The sequence below is a fragment of the Rhinatrema bivittatum genome, chromosome 10 (assembly GCF_901001135.1).
Source record: "Rhinatrema bivittatum chromosome 10, aRhiBiv1.1, whole genome shotgun sequence".
NCBI lineage: Eukaryota > Metazoa > Chordata > Amphibia > Gymnophiona > Rhinatrematidae > Rhinatrema > Rhinatrema bivittatum.
This window is the reverse complement of record NC_042624.1, coordinates 75,776,150-75,802,661: the sequence shown is the minus strand read 5'-3', so window position 1 is coordinate 75,802,661 and position 26,512 is coordinate 75,776,150. Positions and strand designations below refer to the sequence as shown.

The window sequence follows — 26,512 nt, the reverse complement described above, 5'->3', positions numbered from 1 at the left end:
GGTAGCCAAGCTATGCAAATTTAATTTGTACTTTGACTATCTGTATGTATATAGATTAATATTCATTGTGGTTATCCTGCAAACCAGCCCTCACTAAGATCCCCTGGACTACTTCACCATTGTACTGTTATTCTGAAAAGTAGAAATAATCTTGATATTTACCACTGGGCAGGGTTTATTAGCTGGTAACCTGAGACTGGGTTAAAAAGATCTCCCCCCCCCCCCCCCCTCACAAAAAAATCCAAGGATGATATGATTTTTATTACTTCCTGAGGGATGTTCTGGAAACATTTGTTTGTTCTCATGGGATGTCTGTGACGTCAAGCATTCTGTGGAAGAACGATTACTTTTGTTAGGGCTCCTAGATTTTTGTAAAGGATGCATGCTGACAGAATTTAATTTTTAACTGTATTTATTCAATTTTAATGGAAAAAAGCTGAATTTGTATTGCAGTGAGTTTTAAATACCCCCCTCCCCCCATAGCTAACAGAAGGAGGAGGAGGAGCAGCAGCTGCAGTAGGCTGTGTTCCAAAGAAGCCCCGATTGCCAGGCCTACTCTAAAAGTGTGGACAGGAAGAGATGTGTTGCAGGATAGGAAGGTGGGCATAGGGAGAGAGGAAGATTAAGGGGATGAGAGACAGATGGAGGGCTGGGAGGATGAGAGATGCAGACAGGAAGATGAAGGTTTGCAATAGAATGAGAAATGGAAACTGAGAGATGGAAGTCTGGGACAGGGTGAGAGAGAAAATGAGAGATGGAGAACTAGGGAAGGCAATGACAGCTATCAGGAGCTATATATTTAACCTGTTTAACCTACTGTATAATAGTATAATAATAGTATAATATAATAATAGTATTATAATAATAGTATAATATAATAGTATAATAGTATATTTAACCTGTTTAACCTACTGCCACAGGACTCTGTGGAGGCTAATAGTATAATAGTAAGTTTAACCTGTTTAACCTACTGCCACAGGACACTGTGGAGACTAATAGTATAATAGTATATTTAACCTGTTTAACCTACTGCCACAGGACTCTGTGGAGGCTAATAGTATAATAGTATATTTAACCTGTTTAACCTACTGCCACAGGACACTGTGGAGGCTAATAGTATAATAGTATGTTTAACCTGTTTAACCTACTGCCACAGGACACTGTGGAGACTAATAGTATAATAGTATGTTTAACCTGTTTAACCTACTGCCACAGGACACTGTGGAGGCTAATAGTATAATAGTATGTTTAACCTGTTTAACTTACTGCCACAGGACACTGTGGAGGCTAATAGTATAATAGTATGTTTAACCTGTTTAACTTACTGCCACAGGACACTGTGGAGGCTAATAGTATAATAGTATGTTTAACCTGTTTAACTTACTGCCACAGTACACTGTGAAGGCTAATAGTATAATAAAGTACAGGGTAATGCAGATGAGAATGAATTTACTCAATCCTACATTTAAGAAGTAATATTTCAAAGCGATAGTAACTCAATAATATACCTGGACTTGACCAACATTACTCAAATAATGATTTTATTTATGAAATTGTAACCGAACCTTATTGGCACTGTTAGAATGTACGATATCCTACATTTACTTATCTTAGTCTATGTGCCTATTTGTAAACAGTTGCGATGATATATAACTTAGCGACGGTATAGAAAAGTTTTTAAATAAATAAAATAAATAAATAAATAAATAATAGTATAATAGTATAATAGGAGTGCATAAGAACATAAGACATGCCATACTGGGTCAGGCCAAAGATCCATCAAGCCCAGGATCCTGTTTCCAACAGTGGCCGATCCAGATCACAGGTACCTGGCAGGATCCCAAAAGGTCGATAGATTCCATGCTGCTTATCCCAGGGATAAGCAGTGAATGAATAGCCTAGTGGTTAGCGCAATCGGCTGCTAATCAGAAAAGAAGCGTTGAACCCCTGCTTCTCCCACCTGATACTCCTTGTGACCTTGGGAAAGTCACTTCACCCTCCATTGCCTCAGATACAAACTTACTTCTAGATGCACTAAGCCACAGTGTTTTATCACAGGAAGGGCCCATGATTGCGGGGGGTGCCACCGCAATAATGTGACCCCCCTCCCCTGAAAAAGTATTGCAGCTGTATAGCGCATTCTTTTGTGTTGTGGCCAAACATCACGGCACTAAAGAAACCTCTTGGCACCACCATTGCCTTAAAGGGCAGCTGGCCAAAAAAGTAGTCATGCCAAATGGGGTGCTGACCCCCATCTCAACCTAGGGCCTCCAGTTGAGGCAGCCCAGACTCCCTGATAATGTAAAAAATAAAACATTTTAGGCATGTGGCGACAGCCCCCCACATCCATTCAGTAGCCCTTCTCCTCCCAAGTCCATCAAGAAGCCCAGACCTTACCCCAGTCACATGGCTAGGACAAGGTCAAGTTGGCGCCATTTTGGAAAATGGTGCTGACTGGGCTGGGTGCGAGGGTGCACCTGGTCCTGGCACAGGATCTGATTTAAGGTGTGGGAGAGGGATCATGTTGGGGGGGGGGGGGGGGGGGCCGGGACTCAACAATTTCTTTTTCCTTGTGGGTGGTTGCAAGGCTTCCCGCTGCATATCTAGTGCATTTCAAATAGGTGTAGATATTTTTCGTGGCTGACTACCTTGCATAAAATCAACTAGTAATGACCTTCTTTGCATACATTTGCATTATTAGAGCATGCAAATCACATGCAAAGAAGTTCATTGTAATAGGGAAGGGTATCTGGGTGGGAAGATGCAAAATATTGCATATATTGCACAATATACACAATAAAACGGGCATTAGAGCCATAACATGGCTAAATAAATCACCCAGTTAGAGCCTATTTACTAAGCATTTTTCCCATAGACAAAACATGGGAGCAGGGCGGGCATGTCTCAATAGGTGAACTAAGTGGTCACCCAGGGCGCCAGCCATTAAAGGGCGTCAAAGAGCAGTCTTGTGGGGCCGCGAGTGGAGTCCATCCCACTCATGGACGAGAGGAGTAGAGACACAGAGGGCCGAGAGCAGAGCCTATCCCTCTCGCAGCCGAGAGGAGTAGAGACTCAGAGGGTTGCAAGCGGCAGAGACTTGGCGGACCACGAGCAGCACCCATCCTGCTCACGGCCAAGAAATGCAGACACTTGGCAGGCTGTGAGCAGCGGCCATCCTGCTCGCGGCTGAGAAAAGCAGATACTCGGCAGGCTGTGAGCGGCGCCTCTGTTTGTGTGTGTGTGAGTGAGAGAGATTGGGTGTGTATGAGAGAGCAATGGTGTTAGTGAGAGAGAGGGAGGAAGCCGGTGCATGTGTGAATGAGACATGGAACCTCAGTGTGTGCAAGAGAGGGGATTTGTCTGAGTGAATGAGGTCGGGACCTGGGCCAGGTGGCAGAGGGTGGGTGCAAGGCAGAAAGTTTGCCTAGGGCGCCTGGTACCCTTGCACCAGCTCTGCATGGGAGTAAACCTTTAGTAAATAGGCCCCTTAGATTATGAGCCCTCTGCGGACAGGGAAATACATACAATACCTGAATGCAACTCACCTTGAGCTACTAATGAAAAAGCGTGAGCTAAATCTAAAAATGAATGAAACAGAGCCTGTAAAGGAGTTAAGACAAATTTGTGGAACGATGATCTATCATTGGCTAGTTATCATACAGTCAGCAATGTCGTCCTTCAACCCTGACAAGTGGCTGGGCAGCTCTGCACATGGCCTGTTTTATAGACTTTCTCTCTGTTGGAGACAGATGAACATTGGGCATAATTTGGTTTAGTTAATTCTTTGTGAATGAGATATTGTGGGAAAAGATGGAGAGGCAAAACACGGAGGTCTGGGAGGGGTAAAAATGGAGAAAGGGAGATGGAGGGACTAGGGGTGAGAGCTGAGAAGGATGGTGAGAGCCGGAAAGGCTCCAGAGGGAGGAAAAATGCGCCAGGAGATAGAAAGGTAGGAAAAAACCTAAGACATCAAAAGGTAGGAAAAAAAGCAGGTTATTTTCAGTTTAATTATTAGAATATGTGATTTTTAAAAGTATTAAAACATTATATACATTACAGCACTGCAATCAGCAAATATTGTGCCGTGTACGCAAGTTGTACTTTGATGTAACAGTGCCCCCTTTATGTCCCCTTCTGGGAAGACATCTCCTGTTTTTCTCATTGACATGGATGAGATTTTGTGTAATTTCTGCCTGTGCAGATTTCCACTGACCTTACGTAAAACAAGGCACAATTTGACCCCTCAGAAAATTCCCCAAAATAGCTGCCTGTGTGAGGCACTCTGTGCTCGGTGATAGAAGGGCTCCAGTCAGGCACCGCACCTTCTGTGCTGTAACCCTTCAGGGGAAACACAGGATTCAGGGCTCCTGGCTCAATGCCATCCTTCGTGACCCTTAACGAACGGTGGCAAATTCTGCTCGTTGTAAGAGGAGAAAAACTGGACTCACCATTTCTCTGCCAGTGTCCACAGACTTCTGCCCTTTCCCCCGATCGAGAGCCGCAGGTTCTCCTATCTGCACTCTCCACTCTGTGACACTTCCTTTCAGCACTTCATACGATTTCAGACTTTTTCCTGTTGATCAGTCCCATAAGCCTCCATTAACCATTTGCAAGATGACTCTGGCTTAGCTTTTTATTAGTTGGAGTGTGATAAGTTTACTGCTTGAAAACAATTTTTGTTAAGAAGAGACTAATTAAAGCTAGCCCAAGCAGAAGGCAGAATTAAATCATGAGGAAGCCAGGTCATGCTGGATCTCTTCTCCTTCTCCTCTTGTTGGTTGTGCAAGACAAACTGTTTTTACTGTAGCACATCTGGATTCTCACACTGTCATCTGTGTAACCTCCCCCCACCCCAACAGGGCACATAAAATGATGGAATGGGACTCCCGGTGTGAGAAGTGCTCATCCCGTCCAAATTTATATTGTGGGGCTCTTAATTGGTCATGCAGATGGTGAAGTGGACCTTACTGCTGACCCTATGAAACCGTACTCCATTTTACCTTTACCGTTAGGACAGGGGGGAAAAAAACCCTCCAGGAATATCTGCCATGGATCCTATCCCGCAATGGTCAAAGAGAGAGGCCCGGTAAGCCACCGCAGACCCCATCCCATGGTGGCTGCAGAAGAGTCCCTGCAGGCAGGACTTCGACCCAAAAGAAAGGGGGAGACCCTGAGAGTGTGTGTGTGTATGTGTGTGTGTGTGTGTGAGAGAGCCTGTGTGTCTGGGTGTGTGAAAGAGAGAAAGAAAGGGCAAATGTGTGTGCATATCAGAAGGCTTGTGCATTCTTCTTCCAAACAGGTGAGCATTCGCCCTATCTTTAAAAAATCACATCTCAATCTGTCCGTTTAATGAACTACATCCCATTTTCTCCTTACCGTTTTTGTTAAGTTTCAGAGGGAATGGTATTAAAACAATTCCAGCAATACCTTGAGGAACATGAGGTTCTGGATTGCCATCAGTATTCATAACACTGAAACATTGCTTATGTCAAGCCTCGTCATTTTTTGGCAGGGCTTTAACAGTGGGAAAAATAATTTTCTGATTCTTCTTAATATAGCTGCAGCTTTTGATACGTGGGATCATTCAATTTTATTATTACGATTAGAGTGAATTAGAATTAAAGATACTGTCCTGCAATGGTTTACATCTACCTCCTCAATCGAGTACAACAGGTTAGAACCGACCAGTCGGCTTTCACCTGGTGCATCTCATCTGCAGGATATTAGCTGAGCTCGGTTTGGAATATCATCTCTATACCAATAGCATTCAACTTTCTATTCCTGTGCTATGTTTTATTTCTGGTGCTTTATCAGAAGTCACTGTGCATATTTCAGCTAAAAACAATGGATGTCACCTAACAAATTAATGCCTAATTACAGAAAAAACTGAAGTGTTCATTTTATCCAGGTGAGCTAGAGATGATGTTCCGCATATATGTCCTGCATAGAGAGGTGATTGGGCTATTCCTGTCTCTAAACAAGTTTGTAACTTGGGGATTTTATTTGACTCTTCGTTTACTTTTCAGGCGCAAACAAAATCTGTCATGAGAAGTTCATTTTATAAGCTATGATTGCTGCGGCGTCTGAAACCTTTTCTCAACAATGATGATTTTTGTTTTATCCTTCAAGCCTTGATCTTGACAGGTCCAGACTATTGTAATTCTGCTTGTGTTCGATTGCTGGCTTCTACCTTGGCAGCGCTGCAGTCTGTGCTAAATGCAGCAGCCAGGGTGCTGACAGGCATTCAGCCAAGTGACCTTATTTCAGCAATATCATTCACCTTTCACTGGCATGTAAAATTTAAAGAATTAACCATGGGCCACAAAGTTTTATGGGATAATGGACAATCTTGCATGGCATCCACGGTAGAATTGTACAACCTGTCAAGTGCATTAAGATCATCGACACAAAATTTATTAAAGGTTCCATCTTTCCACACTTTACATCTTTGAGATTCTTGAAAGCGGACTTTTATGGCTGCTGGACCAACTATGTGAAATGCTTTACCAGCAAATTAAAGGGCTGGTAAAGCATTGGTACCATTGAACAATTGGTAAAGTCTGTTAGAAAAAAAATCAAGGCTTTTTTGTTTGCTCAGGCCTTCGGGATTTAACATCATTGTTTTTGAAGGCTGGTTTTTGTGTTTCATCTGGTTAGGTCTATTATGGAAGACTGGTTTAAATTTATTATGTTTAATGGATATACTGTAATGTTCTTGTTGTTGATTATATGTTGACCTTGTAATCTAAATTGTTGTAATTTGCCATATTATAATGGCTTTGCACTGTTTTATGTTTTAAAGGTATTGGTGATGATTGTTTAGATGTTATTTTATGAATGTAGTATGTAAGCTGCCTAGAATTATGGTTAGGTGGGAAATAATATTTTTAAATAAATCATTTTTAAAAACTCCCAAAATGCACAACTTTATGCCCTAAACTTGATCAACCAAAGCAAGCTACAATTTGTATTGAGGTATACAAAGAGGTCCATTTTCAGTTGCTGTGCAACTTGGCTAGTTAGCCGGATAACTTTATCTGGCCAACTAGCAGGGTTTATTTAGTGCCGCTGAATATACCCAGCTACTTTAAAGATAGCCAGATAAGTTTATCTGGCTATCTTTAGGAAAGATATGTGGCCCAACCAGAGTTAGCCAGCTAAGTTATCTGGCTGAATATAGGCGTTAGCTGGATAATGTATCTGGCTAATGCCGCTCCTCCTCAGAACGCCTCCCCAATTATCCAGCTAAATTCTAACTGGATAAGTTGCTGAATATGTTGGTTTTACCATTTAGACGGATGCCTTTTAAGTTATCCGTCTAAATGGCTTTTGACTATCAGTCTCAAAGTAAACCCACAGATGCAAATTTTCAATACAACCATTAGGTGGCATCCTAACAAACTAACATGTGCAATAGTTTTAATACAGAACAATTTGTCTGTCACAGTATTAATGTTGGGCGATAGCACAGAGGAGAGGCGGAGTGAACAGCACATACATATAGGGAAAATCACAACAAGCAAATGTGCGGCATAAAATATACTGGACAATAATGTAACCAACAAACAATTATTTATTTTGCATTTGCACACAAAACTTGTGCAAGGTATTTTAGTATATAATTAATCTTGCACAAGTTTTGTGTGCAAATGCAAAATAAATAATTGTTTGTTGGTTACATTATTATTGTCCAGTATATTGTATGCCGCACATTTGCTTGTTGTGACAGTATTAATGTTTACATTTATAAAATACAAAGCAGTCAGAATTTTTTTGTTAATGGTTTTTGCTTTCTTAATATCTAATTTGATTTGCCAAACAAACCAAACCAAAATAAACAAAGGAAATGAAAACTGAAAACCCTCTCAAAAAAAAAAAACAAACCAAAAATGAAGATTTGGGGGGCTGCACTTCCCTGTTGAGTTGCCATTTACCTGGTTAAATTGGCCTGGATGAAAATCACCCTCCTCTGCCCAGCTAAAAGGAGGTGTCATTTTCCGCAGCAGGCATGCTTATAGCTGGATTGAAGGGAGGTGTTCCCAGGGGTGGGGACAGGATATATTAGAGAAACATTATGACCTGGAGTGGACACTGTTGGAGACAGAATGCTGGGCTTGATGGACCATTCGTCTTTATGTTCTCATAATTTACATATTATAAGATAATGTAAAGCTTGATAAATTAGGCAATAAACAATTTTTGACTATGTCTATTTAACAACTCACTACCAATATCAAACATCGAATATAAAGTTTTTTAAGTTAAATATTAATTTTCTCTATTAATAGTACTGTACAATCCACACCAATATTAGAGAAAGCTAAGTCAATTTTCTTCTATATGAATTTGCATTTTAGTTTTTAAATAATATAAATACTGAACCAGCATAAGGCTCTTAGAGAAGTTGATGACTCTGTGGCTTAACATTACTCAAGTATTTTGGAGAAGTTTTCATCCAAAATGATGAATTGTTTCCTCTGCTGTTGAACAGTGGGCAGTTCTACAGATATTGCCATTTCCCCAAATATTATGTAGCATCTCTGCTTCCAACCTATTGGCTGAGCTTACCTGAAGAAAAGCAAGATTAGAATCATGGCACCTGCACATTTCTCCAGGATGCTGCCCATTCATAGTGTATGAACACTTCATCTCTCAGAAACAATACAGAATATGTACATAACAAAATAACATAGTCAATGAGAGCAGCAAAGGTTCATCTGCCCCATCAAGTTTGCCATGTTACTCTTGTCCTCACTGCTACGCATATATCCCAGGTGCCAGCCATAAAGCTTGACTGCCTGTTTATCCAAAACAGTTTGTGTTATCTTCCTCCTTTGTATCTACCATCTTGGGTAGATAAGCATACAAGATCTATTTAGGGAAGCCCCTGGATCATATGTATAGCCCTGTCTCACTCCTGTTCTCAACTACCACAATCCTCAAAAGTTCTCTCACCAGTGCTATTGATCCTGGGTTCTGTTGTGCAGCTGATGATGGCATCTACCTGCTCCCCCCCCCCCCCTGCTGTTCTTCACAATTAGCACCAACAATGTCTCCACCCATCTCAATCCTTCCCAGCAGCAGTACTAGGGTGTTGCTTATGGAGAAAAATCTATAACACAACACCCTGAACACTTTGCAAAGTTAGACAGATTTGTTAAACCAAAATATTTATTTACAGAATATTAAAAACATGTGAGCCGTAAGAAAATACAATTAAGCAAATAAGTTTCACTTTTGTAGTATTACAAAAGTAAGCTACAGTATTCTAATCAACCACTAGAGGTCAGTAGCAATACAAAATAAAATAGATACTATTCTCCTGGTGGTCATGATATTTAAATTGTCAGGTGCTATTCATCAGCCATTCACTAGATGGCATAGTAGGACTGAAAGTAAAAGTCTCTAATAAATATCACAGTATTTCATTTGTGAGGCCTGGTAAGGGTCAAAGGATAGTGTCTTCATGGAGATCATAGGACTATGCCTTGAGTTCCAGCTGTTTGAATTTCCTCTGGTAATTGGGCTCAGTCAGCATGAAGAAGTGTTCAGTGAAACAAAGAAATGTTTCCAGCAATTACAAAGCATGGTCGTATTTTATTGAGATCTTCTTTAACCAGAGACCCAAAGGATACAAAATCCTTTAGTTTAAAACAGTTTGCAGGGGCTCAGATGTACTTGATCTAGACTAACTGAGGGTAGAGAGTTCAGCTCACAGATTGTAGTTGCTACATGGTGGTCTCACTTCTTAGTCTCTGTACTGATGTTCCTGAAAGTACAGCTGATTGAGTCTAAGGTTTTCAGCATAAGAATGGTTTAGTCTGGAGAAGCTGCTGGGCTGGTGCGAGGTCCCGATAGACAATTCTATCTTTCATTGCAAGCAGGGTTCAGACCAAGCTGCTTATGCTAGTAATAAGCTGATGAACAATCTTTAGTGTTTAAACTGGGATGGATCAGACAAACCCAGGAGCATTCCTATGATCTTGTCAGTCCTTGCTCCCCAGCTGTAATGGCGTAGGCTGCCGATGTTGTGACTCCGAGGTCAGAGTGGCTGTTACATTGACATGGCAAGTCAGATTCCAACTGGAATAGCAGCAAGACATCTTCTGCCTGTAATGGCCACCTTCTCCTTGGGTTGAGCCCACAGGTGCTGGTGGCTGGCAGGGCTTAGATAGTAGGCCCCAAAACAGGACTAAGCAGAAATGTAATCAGAAGCTCAAGCAAAGACTGGAACCAGGAAGATCAGATGAGATGAACCAGCATATCCGGAGAAGCAAGAAATATGCTGTGTGAGGATCTGTTGCTGAGTGCTCCTCCAGCCTTTAGGTGGAGCTGTAAACCACTGGAACTGTCTATTCCTCCCAGTTCTGTGCTCTTTACTTCCCCCCAGCAACCATTTGTTTTTTTTGTATAGGCCTGCACTTACACTAAGGTAGTCTCAGCAGCCAGTCGCCAGAGCTTGGGTCTACCTTCTGGTCTTTGTACTCTGATTCCACTTCTGTTTCCAGCTTCAGTTTTGTCACTTTCTACATTCAGCATTCCTGCTGTTCTCTTTCCTGGCCTCCTAGATTTCTGCTTAGTTCCTGCTCCTTAGCCTGTGTCTGGCCTCTTGTTTCTTGTCCATGTCGGGCTACCCCCATTCCTTGTGCCTCACTGGCCACCATCATCGGAGGGCTCAAACCGAAGAGAAGGTGGCTGGCCTATGGGGAAGTCTATCTAACATCCGTGGCTAGGATTCGATGTTCCTGGGACAAGGCCACTCATTTCTGGAGCAACCCACAGACTACAGACATTACACGCTGGAGTCAACGCAGTGAGAAGAATTCTAGAAGGAGAATTCCAATGAAAAGGACAAGCCTGGAAATTATATATGTACAGAGAGGAAATAATATGACTGCCAGCAGGAAGTGAAAGTTAATTTGCTGGGAAGACTACCAGCTAGTGCCTGAAGCCCACAAAGGCCTGTGCTGGTGGGAGATGAGAACTGTCTATCGGGACCTCACAGCAGCCCAGCAGCTTCTCCAGACTAGACCATTCTTGCTTTCTCTGTATCCCTCATATCTGTGATCATAATGAATAAAATTTAACAATCATTGAAAGGAAAACATTAAAGAAAATGACTGCAGTAGCATTATCATTAAAAACAGAGACTAATAAAATGAGGAAATAAGTTAAAAAAGAAAACTAAAGGGAGTTGTAAAAGATAAAAGTTTGCATGCAGCATATAAACTGTATAAAACATCATTTTAGAAGTCCAGACTAGAGGCATTTCATGCATTAGAAAAAGTAAAAAGAAGCCAGCTTTGCTACTTCTGCTCCTCTTTGATGGCCCTGCCTCATCTAGGCCTGTGTAATCGCTCACCAGGCGTACTGAAATTCCCTTTACATAGGCTTACCAAAAAAAGTAATTTACCATCTGCAGATCATTCAAAACGCCACAGCAATGAGCCTGCTCAAACCCAGCAAACTTGATCTGATCACCCTTCTCCTAAAAATCTTTTCCCTGGCTCCCAATCTTCAAATGCACCATTTTCAAACTCCTGCACCTAGTGTCTAAGTCACTCAGTGGTCTCACTCCCCTCTACCTTTGCAACCGACTCTCTGTATACACTCCCTTCCATCCTCTGCCTGGCAGTACTGGCCCCCATATGAAATGCGGCGCTCTAGCACGAGAAAGAGAACATTTGCTAGATGTGTCCCTTCCCTTTGGAGCTCCTTATCACTGGACATAAGGCTAACACCCAATCCATTGACTTTCAGGAAAAACTGAAAACCTAGCTGTTTACAGAAAGGTCCATATTCAGACACTGTCCAGAGAGCAAAGTTAACCGGATAAACTTATCCAGCTAACTTTGGAGATATATTCAGTAGTACTGCCATACAATTGAATATGATATGGTTGATGTCTTTTATTTCTTGATTGTGCTTGATGTTTAACAAGACATGGTGACGTTTCTTTTTTTTTTTCCATTGATGCACTGCCAAGGTTATCCAGCATTTCCTTTCCTGCCCACAAATTAGTGTGCTTAGTGAACAGGTTTTCTTAACTACAGGGGACATCATGAGTCCATACCATTCACCGCTGCCACTACATTTGATTTTCATTAAGATAAACCTCCCTTTACTGGGTTTCCCAGAGTCCCATGCGATAGGAAGTCATGAGGCACTATTTCAAATTTTTGAAGTCTCTTCCCACTGAAGACCAATGCCCAAATCCTTGCAAACAATCGCTATGCCAGCGAAAAGGAAGGGGAAAACAAAGATCTACCCCTCTGAACCCCCTACCTTTACCGGGCAGCAGACTATCCAGCAGTGTTTGGAGACAGCTATTAAGAAAGGGCCAGGAGGTCCGGCTGTCGAAGGCAGCGGAGGAGAGCTACCTTCGACCTCGGAAGATGTTTCCCTGAGCCCAGACGTCAGACCTCCACCGCAAGAGCAAGAACTCCAGCAGAAGTTAGCCAGCCAAAGCCCCAAAATGGCTGCTATGGATTTGGCTTCAGAGGGAGCGACTGCTGGGACTGAACTCGCTCCAAGAATGCTGGAATCCTCAACCGGAGAGAGAGATGGGAGCCCGGCGGAGGAAACATCTGCGGATGGAGGAGAAGGTGAGACGCTGAAAATTCAGCCAGCCTTTGTCATGATTCCAAAACCAGCAAATATTACCCTTGAATCTATTTGGGATGTATTGAAGAACATGGGAAATGCTGTTAATGACTGTTCAAGGAAAATAACAACTTTATCTCAACAAATGGAAATGATCTCAAATAATAATAAGGACCAAATGAAAGAAAATCAGGAAAAATTCGTTAAAATGGAAGAGGACATAAAGGTAATAAAAAATGTGCAAAATTCCCTTATTCAAGATGGAGATTTCTTGAGTAGGAGGGTGGAATTTGTTGAGAACAGATTGAGACACTTGAACTTGCGCTTCTTAAACTTTCCCAAAGTGGTGGGGGAATTGCCTCGTGTTACGTTGAGGAGATATCTCCTAGAAAATTTAGAATATACCTCTGATCAAACCCCACCTAAGGACAAGGTTTATTTTTTGCCAACTAGCGCAAAGTTTCAAGTGCAAACACAACCTATGGATCTTGAAAACCTTACAGATTACCTTGAGTCATCTCATTACGAAATTATTGAAAGAGCTACACTATTGGTTACTTTTTTGACTGAAACTGATCTTAGTGCAGTCATGAAGAAATATTTTAGAAAAGCGAATAACCCATTTATGGGACAACCAATAAGAATATTCCCTGATTTATGTAAGATCACTCAGGAAAGAAGGAAAGGCTTTTTAGCCTTAAGACAAGAAACCCTGAATATCGGGGCTTCTTTTTATTTAAGATATCCAGCTAAATGTTTAGTTAAAATAAGAGGAGATAATTTTGTGTTTACAACTCCAGAACAGTTAAAAACATTTATAGATTCAAGGAAACAGGGAACAACAGTTGGAATCAGTGAAATGACATAAATAATTGGTATATAGCTAATTACCCGCTAGGTCATTTCCTATATGTGTTTCTTGTTTTATCTCCTTGATAATCCTCCTCCCCCCAAAGTTTGGGGTCTAACGGATACTAAGATAAATCTTATTATGTTTCTTCTGATTTTTTTTTTTGGTTTCTTGTTAAACTACGAAATTGTATCATGTTTCTTAAGCAAAGTCTTATCTTTGTGAAATTATTTGAAATTTAATAAAATATAAATTAAAAAAAAGAACATACTGAACTGAATCAAAAACAGGCCTGTTTAAACAAGAAAGTCCTAAACATTGTTTAAATGCTTTGACACAATCCGCCAAAATGCAATACTTCAGGTAAGGAATTCCGAAGTATAAGGCCACACCAGAAAAGGTACAGTCCCTCGACTTGACTAAGCACACCTATCGGATAGAGGGTATGTCTTGGGATGTCAACACCTCTATTGCTTGCTCCCTCCTCACTCATGGGCCAATACAGTAAACTGCATGGGAGAGCCGACGAGCACCTGCTCTCCCGACATGCGCCCAGGCCACTCTCCTGGGCGCGCGATTCACTTAGAGGGTTGAAGCCACTGCTGCTCAGCCTCTCACTCAGTGCACTGGGTTTCTTTTGCCTGTGCAGCAGCTGCCCTGCCCCTCTCTCGGAGATGGGATGGGGGAGTTTGGATTCTGGAGCAGGCAGGTGGAGGTTCCATGGAGCTCAGGGATTTATTTCATGTTTCTTCATGGGGATTTGTTGGCACATGTTGGAGTTTGTTGGCATTGAAAGGGGGGTTCCTCCTAGGCTGGGGGAAGGGATTCTGCTTTATCAGGCAAATGTCATATTTTTGGACATATTTCTGTACCTTCTCACCCCTGATTGAGCTGGATGTTCACTAGGATGGCGCTGCTCTCTGCATTGGTGGAGGGGTGGAAGGGAATTGGGGCCGGAGGGTGCTGGAAGCCAATAGAGACGGGTGGGAGGGAGAAAAAAGGGGGAAAAAAATGGATAAACTGCGTAGCTTGCTGGGCAGACTGGATGGGCCGTTGGTCTTCTTCTGCCGTCACTTCTATGTTTCTATGTTTCTATGTTTAAGGATAGCTGCAGTGATTTCTTGGAATGTTGCGGGTTTGGACTCCCCATTTAAGAGACAGAAGGTCTTGAATGCTCTAGCGAGACATCAGGCAGATATGTTATGCTACAAGAAACGCACTTGAGTGATCTAGAACACAGTAAGTTGGTCAGATGGTGTGTAGGAGATGCCTACTGGGCCTCCTCTGGTTCAAGAAAGGCTGGGATGGCTATCTTGATCCTAAAAACTTTGACCTTCACCATCCAAGACCAGTTAAAGGATCCTGGTGGCTGGTTTTTAATTCTTAGGGGATCTTTGAATGGGAAACCATTATTACTATGTAATATCTATGCCCCAAATGTGTATGACCATGTTTTTTTCCAGGGCGTTCTACGCAAGCTTCAAGATGTGAGTGGGGCATTTACTTTGGAGGTGGAGATATGAATATTGTTTCTGACCCTGCTCTTTATAAGTCTCATTGTCCAGTTGGGGAAAAGATGATGAGGCATAAAGGGACTCCCTGGTTTTGCGACCGACTGGATCTTTTAGATGCCTGGTGAATTTTGCATCCTGCTGAACGGGATTTCACGCATGTCACTCATGCGCATGCCACGCATTCCAAGAGTGATTACCTTTTGGCCTCCCCATCGATGTTTTCTCAGATCACTCAAGCGGCAATAGACCCCTTGGAAATTTCTGATCAAGCTATTATTTGGGTTGATTTTCACTGGGGAGAACTGAATAAAAGAATTGGACGTTGGCAGTTTCCTGCCCACCTATATGGGGATGCAGAGTTTGGGTCCTTCTTAGAGGACAAGTGGAAGGCTTTTCATGAGCATAATAAGGAACACATTTCTAACCCTGCTCTTTAATGGGAGACAGCGAAGGTTGTTTTGCAGGGAAATATAATAGCTTATTTGAGTTGGAAATGGAGGGTGCTGGATAAATGACTCTTGTTGCTGGAGAAGCAAGTGAGGTAGGACAAGTTGCGCATCCGACGCCTGCCAATCGGGTGGCTTTCATGTCCTCCCAAGTGGCTTTTAATAGAGATGTGAATGGAACTGAAATCCGACCCGATTCTGGTTCCGATTCACATCTATAGAGATGTGAATCGGAACTGAAATCCGAACCGATTCTGGTTCCGATTCACATCTCTAGCTTTTAACTCTCTTGCATCAGAGGGCTAGCAAGTCTCTGTTTTATTATAAATATCAACTATTCAAATATGGAGAAAAATCTAGTAAGCTGCTAGCCTCCTTGGTGAAGCGCTGGGAGGGTACTTGCCATGTAGCGGTGTTATGGACTATGCAGGGAAAGGTGGTCAACTCTGCCACTGATATTCCCATGGTTTTTCAAGCCTTTTTTCAATCTTTGTACACTGGCGGGGAAGGCAATTTGGGGCCTAGAGGTCGGTTTTTAGTAATCTTTCTCTACCTCGATTGACAACCTCTCAATTGGAAGCTCTGAATGCGCCCATAACACCCATGGAGGTTAAAGTGCAGGTCAGGCAGGCCGCATTATATAAGGCACCGGACCTGGATGGTTATGGGGGGGGGGAATTTTATGAACTCTTGAAGGAGCAGGTTGCGCATCCTTTACAGGCCATGTTTACTCAACTGATAGAGGCCAAACAGTTTCCCTTTAATGTTAATAAGGCCCTGATTACAGTACTTCCAATAAAAGGGAAGGATTTGCAGCTTCCAGAATCCTATCGACCAATTTCTTTACTTAATTTTGATCATAAATTGCTAGCCAAAATATTTGCTGATCAGCTTGCTATTCACTTGCCCACCCTTATAGCGGAACATCAGGTGGGGTTTGTGAGGGGAAGCATGCTGCCTTTAACTTGCGCAACGTGATGTTTCCATCTCTCGCAGTATTTATGCACATATTCCCTCTCTAGTTGTCAGTTTTGATGCTGAGAAAGCATTCGACAGAGTGGGTTGGGAATATCTGGTTTTTATTTTGGTTAGATTTGGTATTTCTGGGATCTTTTCTGATGTAGTGCGGTTTCTGTATTACAACCCTAAGGCACAAATTTTGGTTAACGGGCATTTGACTGATGAGTTTGATATTCAGAGGGAGATGCGTCAGGGGTGTCCCCTTTCCCCATTGTTATTTCTTTTGGCTCTAGAGCCTCTCCTGAGAACAGTGCAGGAGGACGAACACATAGCTGGAATTCCAATTGGGGATCAAGTTTTTAAGATTGTGGCTTTTGCTGATGATCTGTTGGTCCATCTTTCCCAGCCTTTGGTCTCTTTGACTTCATTACTGGAGGTAATTTTGGGGTATGGGTCTTTCTTGAGTTTTAAGCTCAATATGGAGAAGTTGGAGGCTTTGGCTTCTGATCCCCAAGTGCAATCTTTGTGGGGAAATGCATTTCCGTTAAAATGGGCTGATGGTTCTTTTGTCTATTTGGGGATCCTTCTCACTTTACAATTGGATCGCATTTATGACTTGAATGTTCTCCCTTTGTTGAAGTCTATGAAAGACAAGTTTCTTTGCTGAAATTTGTTGCTGTTATCCTAGTCTGGATGTATCAATCTTTTCAAAATGATGCTCTGGCCTAAGTGGCTTTACGTTCTGCAAGTTTTGCCTATTTTTTTCAGAAGCGGGATATATGTTTGGGTTACACTATGCTTTCTAGATTTTTGTGGAGGGGCGGATGTGCTCACATTTCAATTCATCAGTTGTTGGGTGGTTGGAACGCAGGGGGTCTGGGTGTCCCTAACATGGAGATATATAATATAGCTTGTATTCTTCATCATCTCCGGGATTGGCTATTTGATACTTCTTTTTATACACCTTGGTCTGGGGAAGCAGGATGGGTAGCGCCACTGGCCCTGCATTTTGGGTTGCATGCAGCGAACCCATCTTTACCGATTCATTTGTGGAATCATTGGATTATACGGTCCCTTCAATGGATTTGGCGGTTTCTTTGCACTGGCTTCCAGCATAGTTTTCAGGAATCTATCTTTTTACCTCTGCAGGGTAATGGAGACTTCCTTCCTGGGTTGACTTCTAAATCTTTTATAGGGGATGGGTCATGGTGCACAGATAGTACATATGGATGGACGAATTCTTTCCCTCAGGATATTGAAATTCATTTGGCATGACTATGGGGCAGTGATTTGCTTATAATCAGCTTCAACATTATTGGTGGTCTCTCTTCACTGACAATCTTTGGAATGAGTTTAAGGAAAAGTTGAGGATTTTTTTCAAATTGGGGAACAATGGAAGATGGGTATCTCTTATATCTATAAGGCTGTCTTGCGCTTTCAAGGATTCGCCTGCACTTGAACCTTTATTAAACAAATGGAGGGCTGAGCTCCTGCTTCGTTTCTCAGAGAAGCAATAGCTTTCAGCTTTTGGTAGAAACCCCAGATTAATAGGGAATGCAAACTTAAGGGAATTGTAATATAAATTTTTAATGCAGATGTAATTTTTTGCAGATGTAATTGTAATATAAATTTTTAATGCAGATTTTTTTTTTTTACATGAATATCGGTATATAAAAATGCTAAATAAATAAATAGATGTATTTGCCACCTGTCAGGCTCTTTAAGGCAGGGATGATACCATCTGATCTATGCCTTAAATGCATTACGGATAGGGGTACACTGGGGCACTATTTTTGGTCTTGCCCGATCGTACAATATTTTTGGGATAAATTAAAGAGGTATTTACAGCGTACTCTATGGGCCTCTGTAGCCCTCTCTCTTGAGGAAGTTTATTTTGACCTTATGACAATAGAGCCAAGGGTGGGTAAAGAGGATCACATCTTTTTATGAAAGGTGTGGTTATTGGGGAAGAAGGCTATACTTTCTGTCGGAGGCCCCTGCCTAAAGGGCATGAAAGAATAGTTTACATGTATTAATGCAAATGGAAAGCTTGGATACTACTAGGTTTTTTTTTAAGAGTAAGCTGCAGTTTGTGTCCGTGTGTGACAAATATATTCTATCTTTATCTCTGCAGGCTAGAAGCATGGTGCTTAATTATCCCTGAGAGATTTGGAATAGATATCTATTGTATATCCCTTTGTTTTTCTTTTTCCTTTCCTGCTCCATGGTTCCATTATATTTTTGAGCATTGGGGGTGGGGAGGGGGAGGATGGGCATATAGGAGGGAGGGGAGGAAATAACATTTGTAAGCTGTGATTCTCTTATTTGTTTGCCCTGGTGTGCATCAGGGTCAAATGTGCACCAGATGCGCATTTCCTTATAAGCATCACTTTGCACTTGTCCACGTTAAATTTCGTCTCCCATTTGAAAGCCCAATCTTCCATTCTTGCAAGGTCCTCCTGCAATTTATCACAATCCGCTTGAGATTTAACTACTCTGCATAATTTTGTGTCATCCGTAAATTTGATCACCTCAATTGTCGTATCCTTTCTCAGATCATTTATAAATACATTAAAAAGCACCAGTCCAAGTACAGATCCCTGAGGCACTCCACTGTTTACCTTTTTCCACTGTGAATACAGACTTAGGGTGCCAAATATGCTTGCCCCAGCCCTGACATACTTCCTTCTGACCTCTGATGCAGTCTCTAAAGCTCATGTACATAATATCTGGATAATTTTTAAGTTGGTTTAATACAAATGTTACCACAATTGGTGACAGAAGCTTGACATACAGCATTAAAGCTATTACAACAAATATGTCCATTTAGAAAACTGCCCAGGGCACACAGGGAAAAGGTTTTCTCTAATGTTCTCTTCTTGAGTGTCTTCAACAGAGTCACTGTGGTTAACCACTCTTCCTGCATTGTGTAAGGGACTTGGTAAACTTACTTCACCATAACCGAGTCACGGTGACAATCCAAAGGAAAAGGGAAGAGCAGAGTACGGTCTGAGCTGTGCGACCTTTGCTGTAAAGAACAAAGCTCTCTGTGGTCACCTCACAGTGAAATCTGCAATTAAAGGAAATCTTCTGACTTCCTCAGTCCCCCCAGTGGGGAACAAATTCTACGCACTCCTGTTCCTAAGAAAGATCCTGGAACAGAGATATTACTGTGAGCAGCGCACGACTCAGGGGCTCATTAAAACAGGGAAGGCTTGGGCTTTTCTCAGTGTGCATGGTACTTCTACCTACACATGTCTCATAGCTTGAAAATGCTCATTTTCAAATGATCTATTGTTTTGGACCCCCAGCATCCCTCTAACATTCTCAGTGTTAATACTCCTGATATAAGATGGATGTTTACAGTGCACTTAGCACGGGTAAATGGGCTTTTGAAAATTGCTACGACAGTATGTTATTTTTACATTTTTCTTTAAAAATTACCTCCCAAACGTTAGCAGGAATGGCTTGACCTACATAGTAAATGAGAGCAGGAAATGTGAAAAATGACCCATCCAGTCTGCCCTGCAGTGATCTGTCAGCCTGGGGCAAATGAACACAGAAATTCTCACGTGGAAGAGGACATCCGCGCCCCCCTTTCCTCAGGCCTCTCACCAAATCTCTCAGGGTGTACTGATGCCTTTTTGGGTTCTAACTGCCACTGCCTGCACGTTAACCCCTTGCAGGAAAGTTGCCACAGGTTACTCGGTGCTTTATTTATTTAGATTTATATTACACTTTTTCAGCACTTCAAAGCGGATTACGCTCAGGCACTGTCGGCATTTTCTTATCCCCAGAGGGCTTACAATTTTAACTGGGTGATATACAGTGTATATCGCACGATGGAGCACTATTGCAGCGTTATTGCACAATTTATGTGATATTATGCATGTCCCCACCGAGGTTGTCTCCCCTATTACAATGACCTTCTTTACATGCAATTTGCATGCATGAATAATATAAATGTGTGCAAAGGTGGTCATTAATAGGCAAATTGATATTAATATTTTATCGCGGCCAACCGAGAAAGTGGTCAGCTGTTATAAAATAACAACACCTTTTTATTTTGTGGTAAATGTGATGCGAGTCCCGAGGCTCCCATGTCACATTTAAAGTATCTGGAACCTAAAAAAAACAACAAAAAACAACGCTGACCCCCGCTCAAACCAGGGCCACCACACAAGGTGGTCCCAACTCCTTCTTGTAAAAAAAAAATGTCAGATTCATATGTGGCGATGCCCCTCCCCCCAACGTTTTAAATAAAAGTAATAGGGGGTTCGGGGTCCCCATCCCCCCACTCCAATAGAGATCACTCGTCGGGCTACAATGTACCACCCGGGCATACTCCCCTTCCCCACAAAGGTGTAAAGAGAAAAAAAGGGGGTTCAGGGAACCCCCACCCACCCACATTGGACAGGACTCTTCATTTTAAGGTTCAGGGGTATGGGAGGAGGGTCAGGAGGTGGGGGGATGCTGGAGGTGTGTGTGTGGGGTCCCTGAGCCCCATTTTTTGCTCTTCATACCTTTTGGGGTACACTATATTTATTTATTTAACATTTTTATATACCGACATTCGTTTGGAACATCACATCGGTTTATACCCTCTCAAGTGGAGATGTCTATTGGGGTGGGGGACCCCTGAACCCCCAATGTTTTATTTAAACATTTATTTAAAACATAGTAGGGAGTGGAAATGTGGGGGTCATCACCGCACATAAATTTGACTCTGGGTTGAGCCTGAGAAAAACAATGTGACACCCCTATGGGTTGGCCACTAGATGTCACTAGTCCCTGTATAGTACACACTATCAATTAGCCTTCCATCCCTCACAGCCCCTCCCAACATGAAGAGTCTGGATTGGATGTCTCAACCCTATTTAGTCCAGTCATTTTAGTATTCTTTGGGATCAATTTTAGAAAACCTTGAGACAATAAGGATGGTTTGGTTTTACACTCTGGCGAGGCCTCCCAGCTTCATCCTGGAGATTCAGTTGGAAGTGATACCTCATTATGCACTCCCTGCCAGAGGGTCCTTTGCCTAGTAATTTACAGAGAGATAGATTTTTAAGCCCAATTCGCTTTTGGGGGTGAAAGGGCTCTCACCCAGAGGAGCAAAGACCTGAGAGTCCACTCTAAACCCTTAGGTGGGCAAGCACCAGTGGCAGATCCTGCTACAAGAGTCAGTGATGACTGAAGATGTTTCCAGCTTTAACTTTAGAAGTATTCATGGACACAGATAGTGTGGGTAAGTTTTTGGTAAACCCCCCCCCCCCCTTCCCCACAGGGATGCAGCACTGGTATAGCCTGATCCATCTGACTTTTCCCCAAGAGAAGTCCCCAGAAATATCAACCAAGAATGAAAGAACAAGATTGGGAGACCCCCAACCAAATCTCCACCTATTGGACCAGGCCGGGCTGGATGTCCAGAGAGGAGATGGATTAAGGTAGGATTGTTTTTGCTGTGAAGCGGGGACCCCCCCTCAATGGAATTCCTGATTAACTGCTGGGTGAGCTATGTGCAAGTAAAATCACCATGGAAGCTCCACCCAGAAGCCTGAAACAAAGGATACTTACCTACAGAGAAAATCATTCACGTATCAACAGTCAGATAACAGTTTACTATTTATAGGCAAATGGACTTTTATTTAATTTTTATCAAATCAGTAAATTTTATTTTAACATCCCAAGCCTGGTCCTGTTGATTTGTCCTTGCATCTCACCCCATGGGATGCAGCTACACTGGTCTAGGCCATCAGCGAGAGTTTCTCCCTCTAGAAAGAGTCCACCCTGGGATAAAGAGTTTGAGCATGGAAGTTAATTGTTAGCTAGAGCAGCCCCGAAGAGTATACATAAGTCTGTGGGCCCTTGGGATTAATCTCGCCCCCCCCAAGGGTTCCAAGAGAATCTGAATTCAAGAAAGCATGGGATAAATAAGGGGATCTCTAAAGGAGAGATGGGAATTATGAAGCTAAATTTGATCTTTTTCTGCAGTCATGTTTCTATGAGAAACAATTCTGGTGGGGAGAAGAGGAAGAAGCACTGGGAGAGGAGTTGAGGGAACAGAGCCATAGCTAGCTTCTGGACGATATGGCCTCGGCCATAGGTGCCATCCATCAGGAGCGCCATCACTCTCAAAATATGGTAGACGATCTGCAGGCCTCCCTTCACCAACAAAGTTTTGGCACCTCAGTTCAGCTGCAGGAGGGGAGAAGAGGTGCTGCGCCAGATTCTGGAGTCTGGGGGTGGAGGTACAGTAGCGATGGCCCCTTCAAATTGGGACAAAAACTCCACTAATGCTGCCGCCCCCCTTGCACTGGCAGGAGCAGAGCGGCCCGCGGAGCTGCAGGAAGCAGCATTGGCCGCATACCCAGGAAGACAGGAGGAACACACCCACAGAGCAGCATCAGCCTCCTCCATGGCAGAGAGAGAGCATGATCCGTGGGCTGAAAAAAGAAACATTAGCCTCCTATCCCGCCCCGGAAGAAGACAGAAGTACAGCCAATGGAGCTCAAGAAGCTTCCAACCTTGCCTCAGCAGTCAGAATGAGGGCGGCTCACAGAGCCATAAGAAGCAGCATGCACCTCCCACCCCCAGAAGTCAGGAAGAGCTCAGCACAAGAAGTAGGGTCAGTCTCCTCCAACTCTTCTGCATTTAAGAAGCGAGTGTCCCACAGACCAGAAAAAGGGCCTTTCACCCTGCTTCAGCAGTCAAAAAAAGTACCACCTGCAGAGTGAAAGAGAGAAAGAAGGAGCATGTGTGTGTGTATGGTTGATCAAGTGTGTGTGAGAGACAGCACAGGAGTATGTTGTATGTGAGCGCAAGCGAGCATGTATGTGTCTGCATGACTGATTGAGCATGAGAGAGCAAATGGACGTGTGTATATGATTGAGCATGTGAGATAGCATGGAGCATGTGTGTGTGTATGATTTAGCATATGTATGGGAGAGAGAGCAAGAGCATGTGTGTGTAAGAATGAGCATGTGAGAGCAAACAAGCATTTGGTTGGGTGTATGATTCAGCATGTGAGAAAGCAAATGAGTGTGTGTGTGTGTGGGTGTGTATGATGATGTGTGAGAGACAGAGCAAATGAGGATGTGTGTATGTGTGAAAAAGAGCATAGTAGCAGGTGTGTTTGTGTGTATCATTGACCACGTGAGAGAGAAAATGAGATTGTGTATGTGAGAAGTGAATAAGCGTGTGTGAATGTGTATGATTATGCATGTGAGAGAAATTGAACGATCATGTGCAAGTGTGTATATGATTGAGCATGTGAGAGAGAATGAGTGTGTGTATGTGCGTATAATTGAGCATGTGAGGGCAAACGAGCATGTGTAAGTGCATGGTTGAGTATGTGAGAGAGAGAGAGCCTCACATGCTGGGGAGATACTGTCTGCTGGTCTGCTAGGGCACAGGACATGCAGATAGTGCAGGCATGTGACTGGCGCTGGCCTGGAATCTGTGAGTGCTGGGAGAAGAGCTGGGAGAAGAGCAGGGGCAGCTCCAGAAATAAAAAAAAAAAGTGCCTGGACTCAGGGAGAAGAATGACTGGTGAGATTTTTAGTCTTTCCTAGCTTTTGTTATGGCCATATGAGTCGGCTATATTACCTGTTCCTCTCTGGACATTTAAAAAGAGGCTGGTCAGTCATACTCATAACCCATTATGTTATGCTTTTTTTTTTGCTGGGTAATTTGTGGTGAATTCAGCACCCCAATCATTTTCAGAAGCTGGCTCCTATGATTTCCTTCCTCCTGTATTAGGGATCCTCTGTATTTATCTCATGCCTTTTTAAATTCTGCAACCATTTTTCTTCCCACTGGGACATTCTGACTGGGACATCCACCACCCTTTCTGTGAAAAAATATTTTATGACGTTGGTCATGAGTCTACCCCGCTCAGAGCTTAAAAACCTTCCTATTTAAAAATGCATCAGATATCGAGCTAAAACAAGGAAAAATTGCTCTAGTCAGCGCTGGCACTGAATGAATAGTGTATGTGCTTTGATATATTGAATAGTTTTCAAAGTTAGAAACATGCTGTGTCAGTCATTTTAACTTGTTCATTGTAATGTTTTCTTTTGTATATTGTTTTATATTATGAATGTATTCTTGTAAACTGCCCCGAACAATTTTTTGGAGCGTGTGGTTAAGAACTATTTTGAGATCTGTTTTTTACAAACTCTGGATGTTGCAACAAATTCGCTATGTTTTGGACAAAAGAGATTTTCGTACTTTGCTACAGACATTTGTAATGACAGTTATTGATTATTGTAATGCTTTATTTATAGGATTGCCTGCATCGAGTCTCTCAGCATTACAAATTTTACAAAATTCAGCTGCTAGGTTGATTCTGAAAAAAGCTCCCTGGGACCACGTTAGCCCCATGTTGCCAGACTTACACTAGTTACCCTCCACCCCTGCAACAAAGAATTCAATTTAAAATATTTGTTTTAATTTTCAAACCTGTTAAAATGAAGGGTCCTTACTGTTTAACAAAATTACTGCAAGCATATACTTGTTAGATGCTTCGTTTCCAAGAGTTGGGTTATCTTGAGCTACAACTTCCCCACTTAGAGTGTGGCTGAAAATTGATGTAAACTTTGCGGGATATAATTTAGCCAGTTTCATCCAGGCCTGTCCATGCTACTAAAAATTGTCCTATTATCATGGTTGGCCTTCTTAGTGGCTCAGGGGTTGTGCACTGGCATACAGATGACCAATACATGCACACGGATTTTCCTATGTAGAGAGAGGATGCAACTTGTCCATAAATGGTGCTTTAATATCGCACAATATACAAATCATTAACCAGTTTGCAATCTCTATGATAGCCTATATACCATCTGAGTCAAAATTGGCCCCCAAAAGTGATACACAAAATGAATTTGCATTCACACTACTCAATTAATAAGACTCAGTAGCTGTCAATTATATATCCCAAGAGCTGAAGGAGGTATAGGACTCATGGAAAAGAAGTGTGCTTACCTGGCTACTATTCCACACCAGCAAAGATATCGAATAACATCAGTAAACTCAAATGTACAATAGTTGCTACAGTATGGATTAATATGATCATGTGCAGGCCTTGTTCTGAATAAATGTATCTTATATTTATTTGCACATCCTTCGTATCATGACAAAAAAACCCCAAAACATCTGAATTTAAAAAACAGCAGAAGAAACTTCAAAAATCTAAACAATGGCAGAGGCCACATGGACAGCAGCTTCCAGTACCAATCATATGCAAATCAAGGCCTGACACATGAATGGTTAGACATAAGGCAGCTGAAGCCTGAAGTGAGATGGATTAAAGCTGCACAAGGTTGTAGATTATACACAAAATGGTGGAAAAAATTGTAAACATTTTTACACCAAATGTGAAGAGTACCACAATGGAAGTGTTTACTTCCTGCAAATTGCTCATGACCAAATACACAATTTTCTCTTAATTGTTGGCCCAAACTCACAGAAGCACGTTGTAAATGGACAATTTCATATAATTTTTCACAATAATTTCTGAGGATGCATCATAATTACCAATTTCTATTTTTGCCTTCCTAAGACATTCATATGGGTTTTTTTCTTTATTGTAAACATTTTTTAATGTATTTTTACTGCTCATGCTAGATAGTTTGCATTAAATCCTATACTTAAAGTTTCTGAAAACAGGAAAGATCAGATGCTCATAAAACTATTCACAAACAAGAAATCTACCTTACACACATCTTTACTAGTGAACTTGTACAAGATGGTTCACCGATAGCGCAGGAAAAATTGACAAATGTAGATGGTATCTCATTTTGTGGTTAGATGTGACATGCTTATGTTAGTGAGATTGTATATAGAAAGGCACAATAAGGTGGCAGGTGTAACCTCTGTTCTGCTAGCTGGGAGAAGCTAGGAGCGCATTCAGGATCAGCCAGGGACCTTTCCTAACAAGCTGGGAGAGAGGGGGAGAAATCAATCTTTCAGGGGCCTTAGGCTTCTGCAGTCTTCTGGCAAAGCCCCAAGACAGAAAGAACTGCACAAGACACCACTTTGTATGTGTTCCAAAAGATGCGTTCAGTCTTTACTGGCTCGCTTAATGCAAATAAATTGTTTGGCAAATGGTACATGGTGACTGATCCAGTTCATATGGAAAA

The 26,512-nt window shown here is 42.2% G+C and overlaps 1 protein-coding gene across 1 annotated transcript in view; it reads right to left on the bottom strand.

Moving 5' to 3' along the window:
• The window catches only part of SELE (selectin E), a 148,686-nt gene that overhangs the window by 67,048 nt on the left and 55,126 nt on the right, over positions 1–26,512 (bottom strand). The window contains exons 25-26 of the mRNA XM_029617651.1: positions 24,857–24,951; positions 4,449–4,579 (exon numbers count right to left, since the gene is read on the bottom strand). Coding sequence (XP_029473511.1) covers positions 4,449–4,579; positions 24,857–24,951 — 226 coding nt within the window. The remainder of the gene's footprint in view (positions 1–4,448; positions 4,580–24,856; positions 24,952–26,512) is intronic.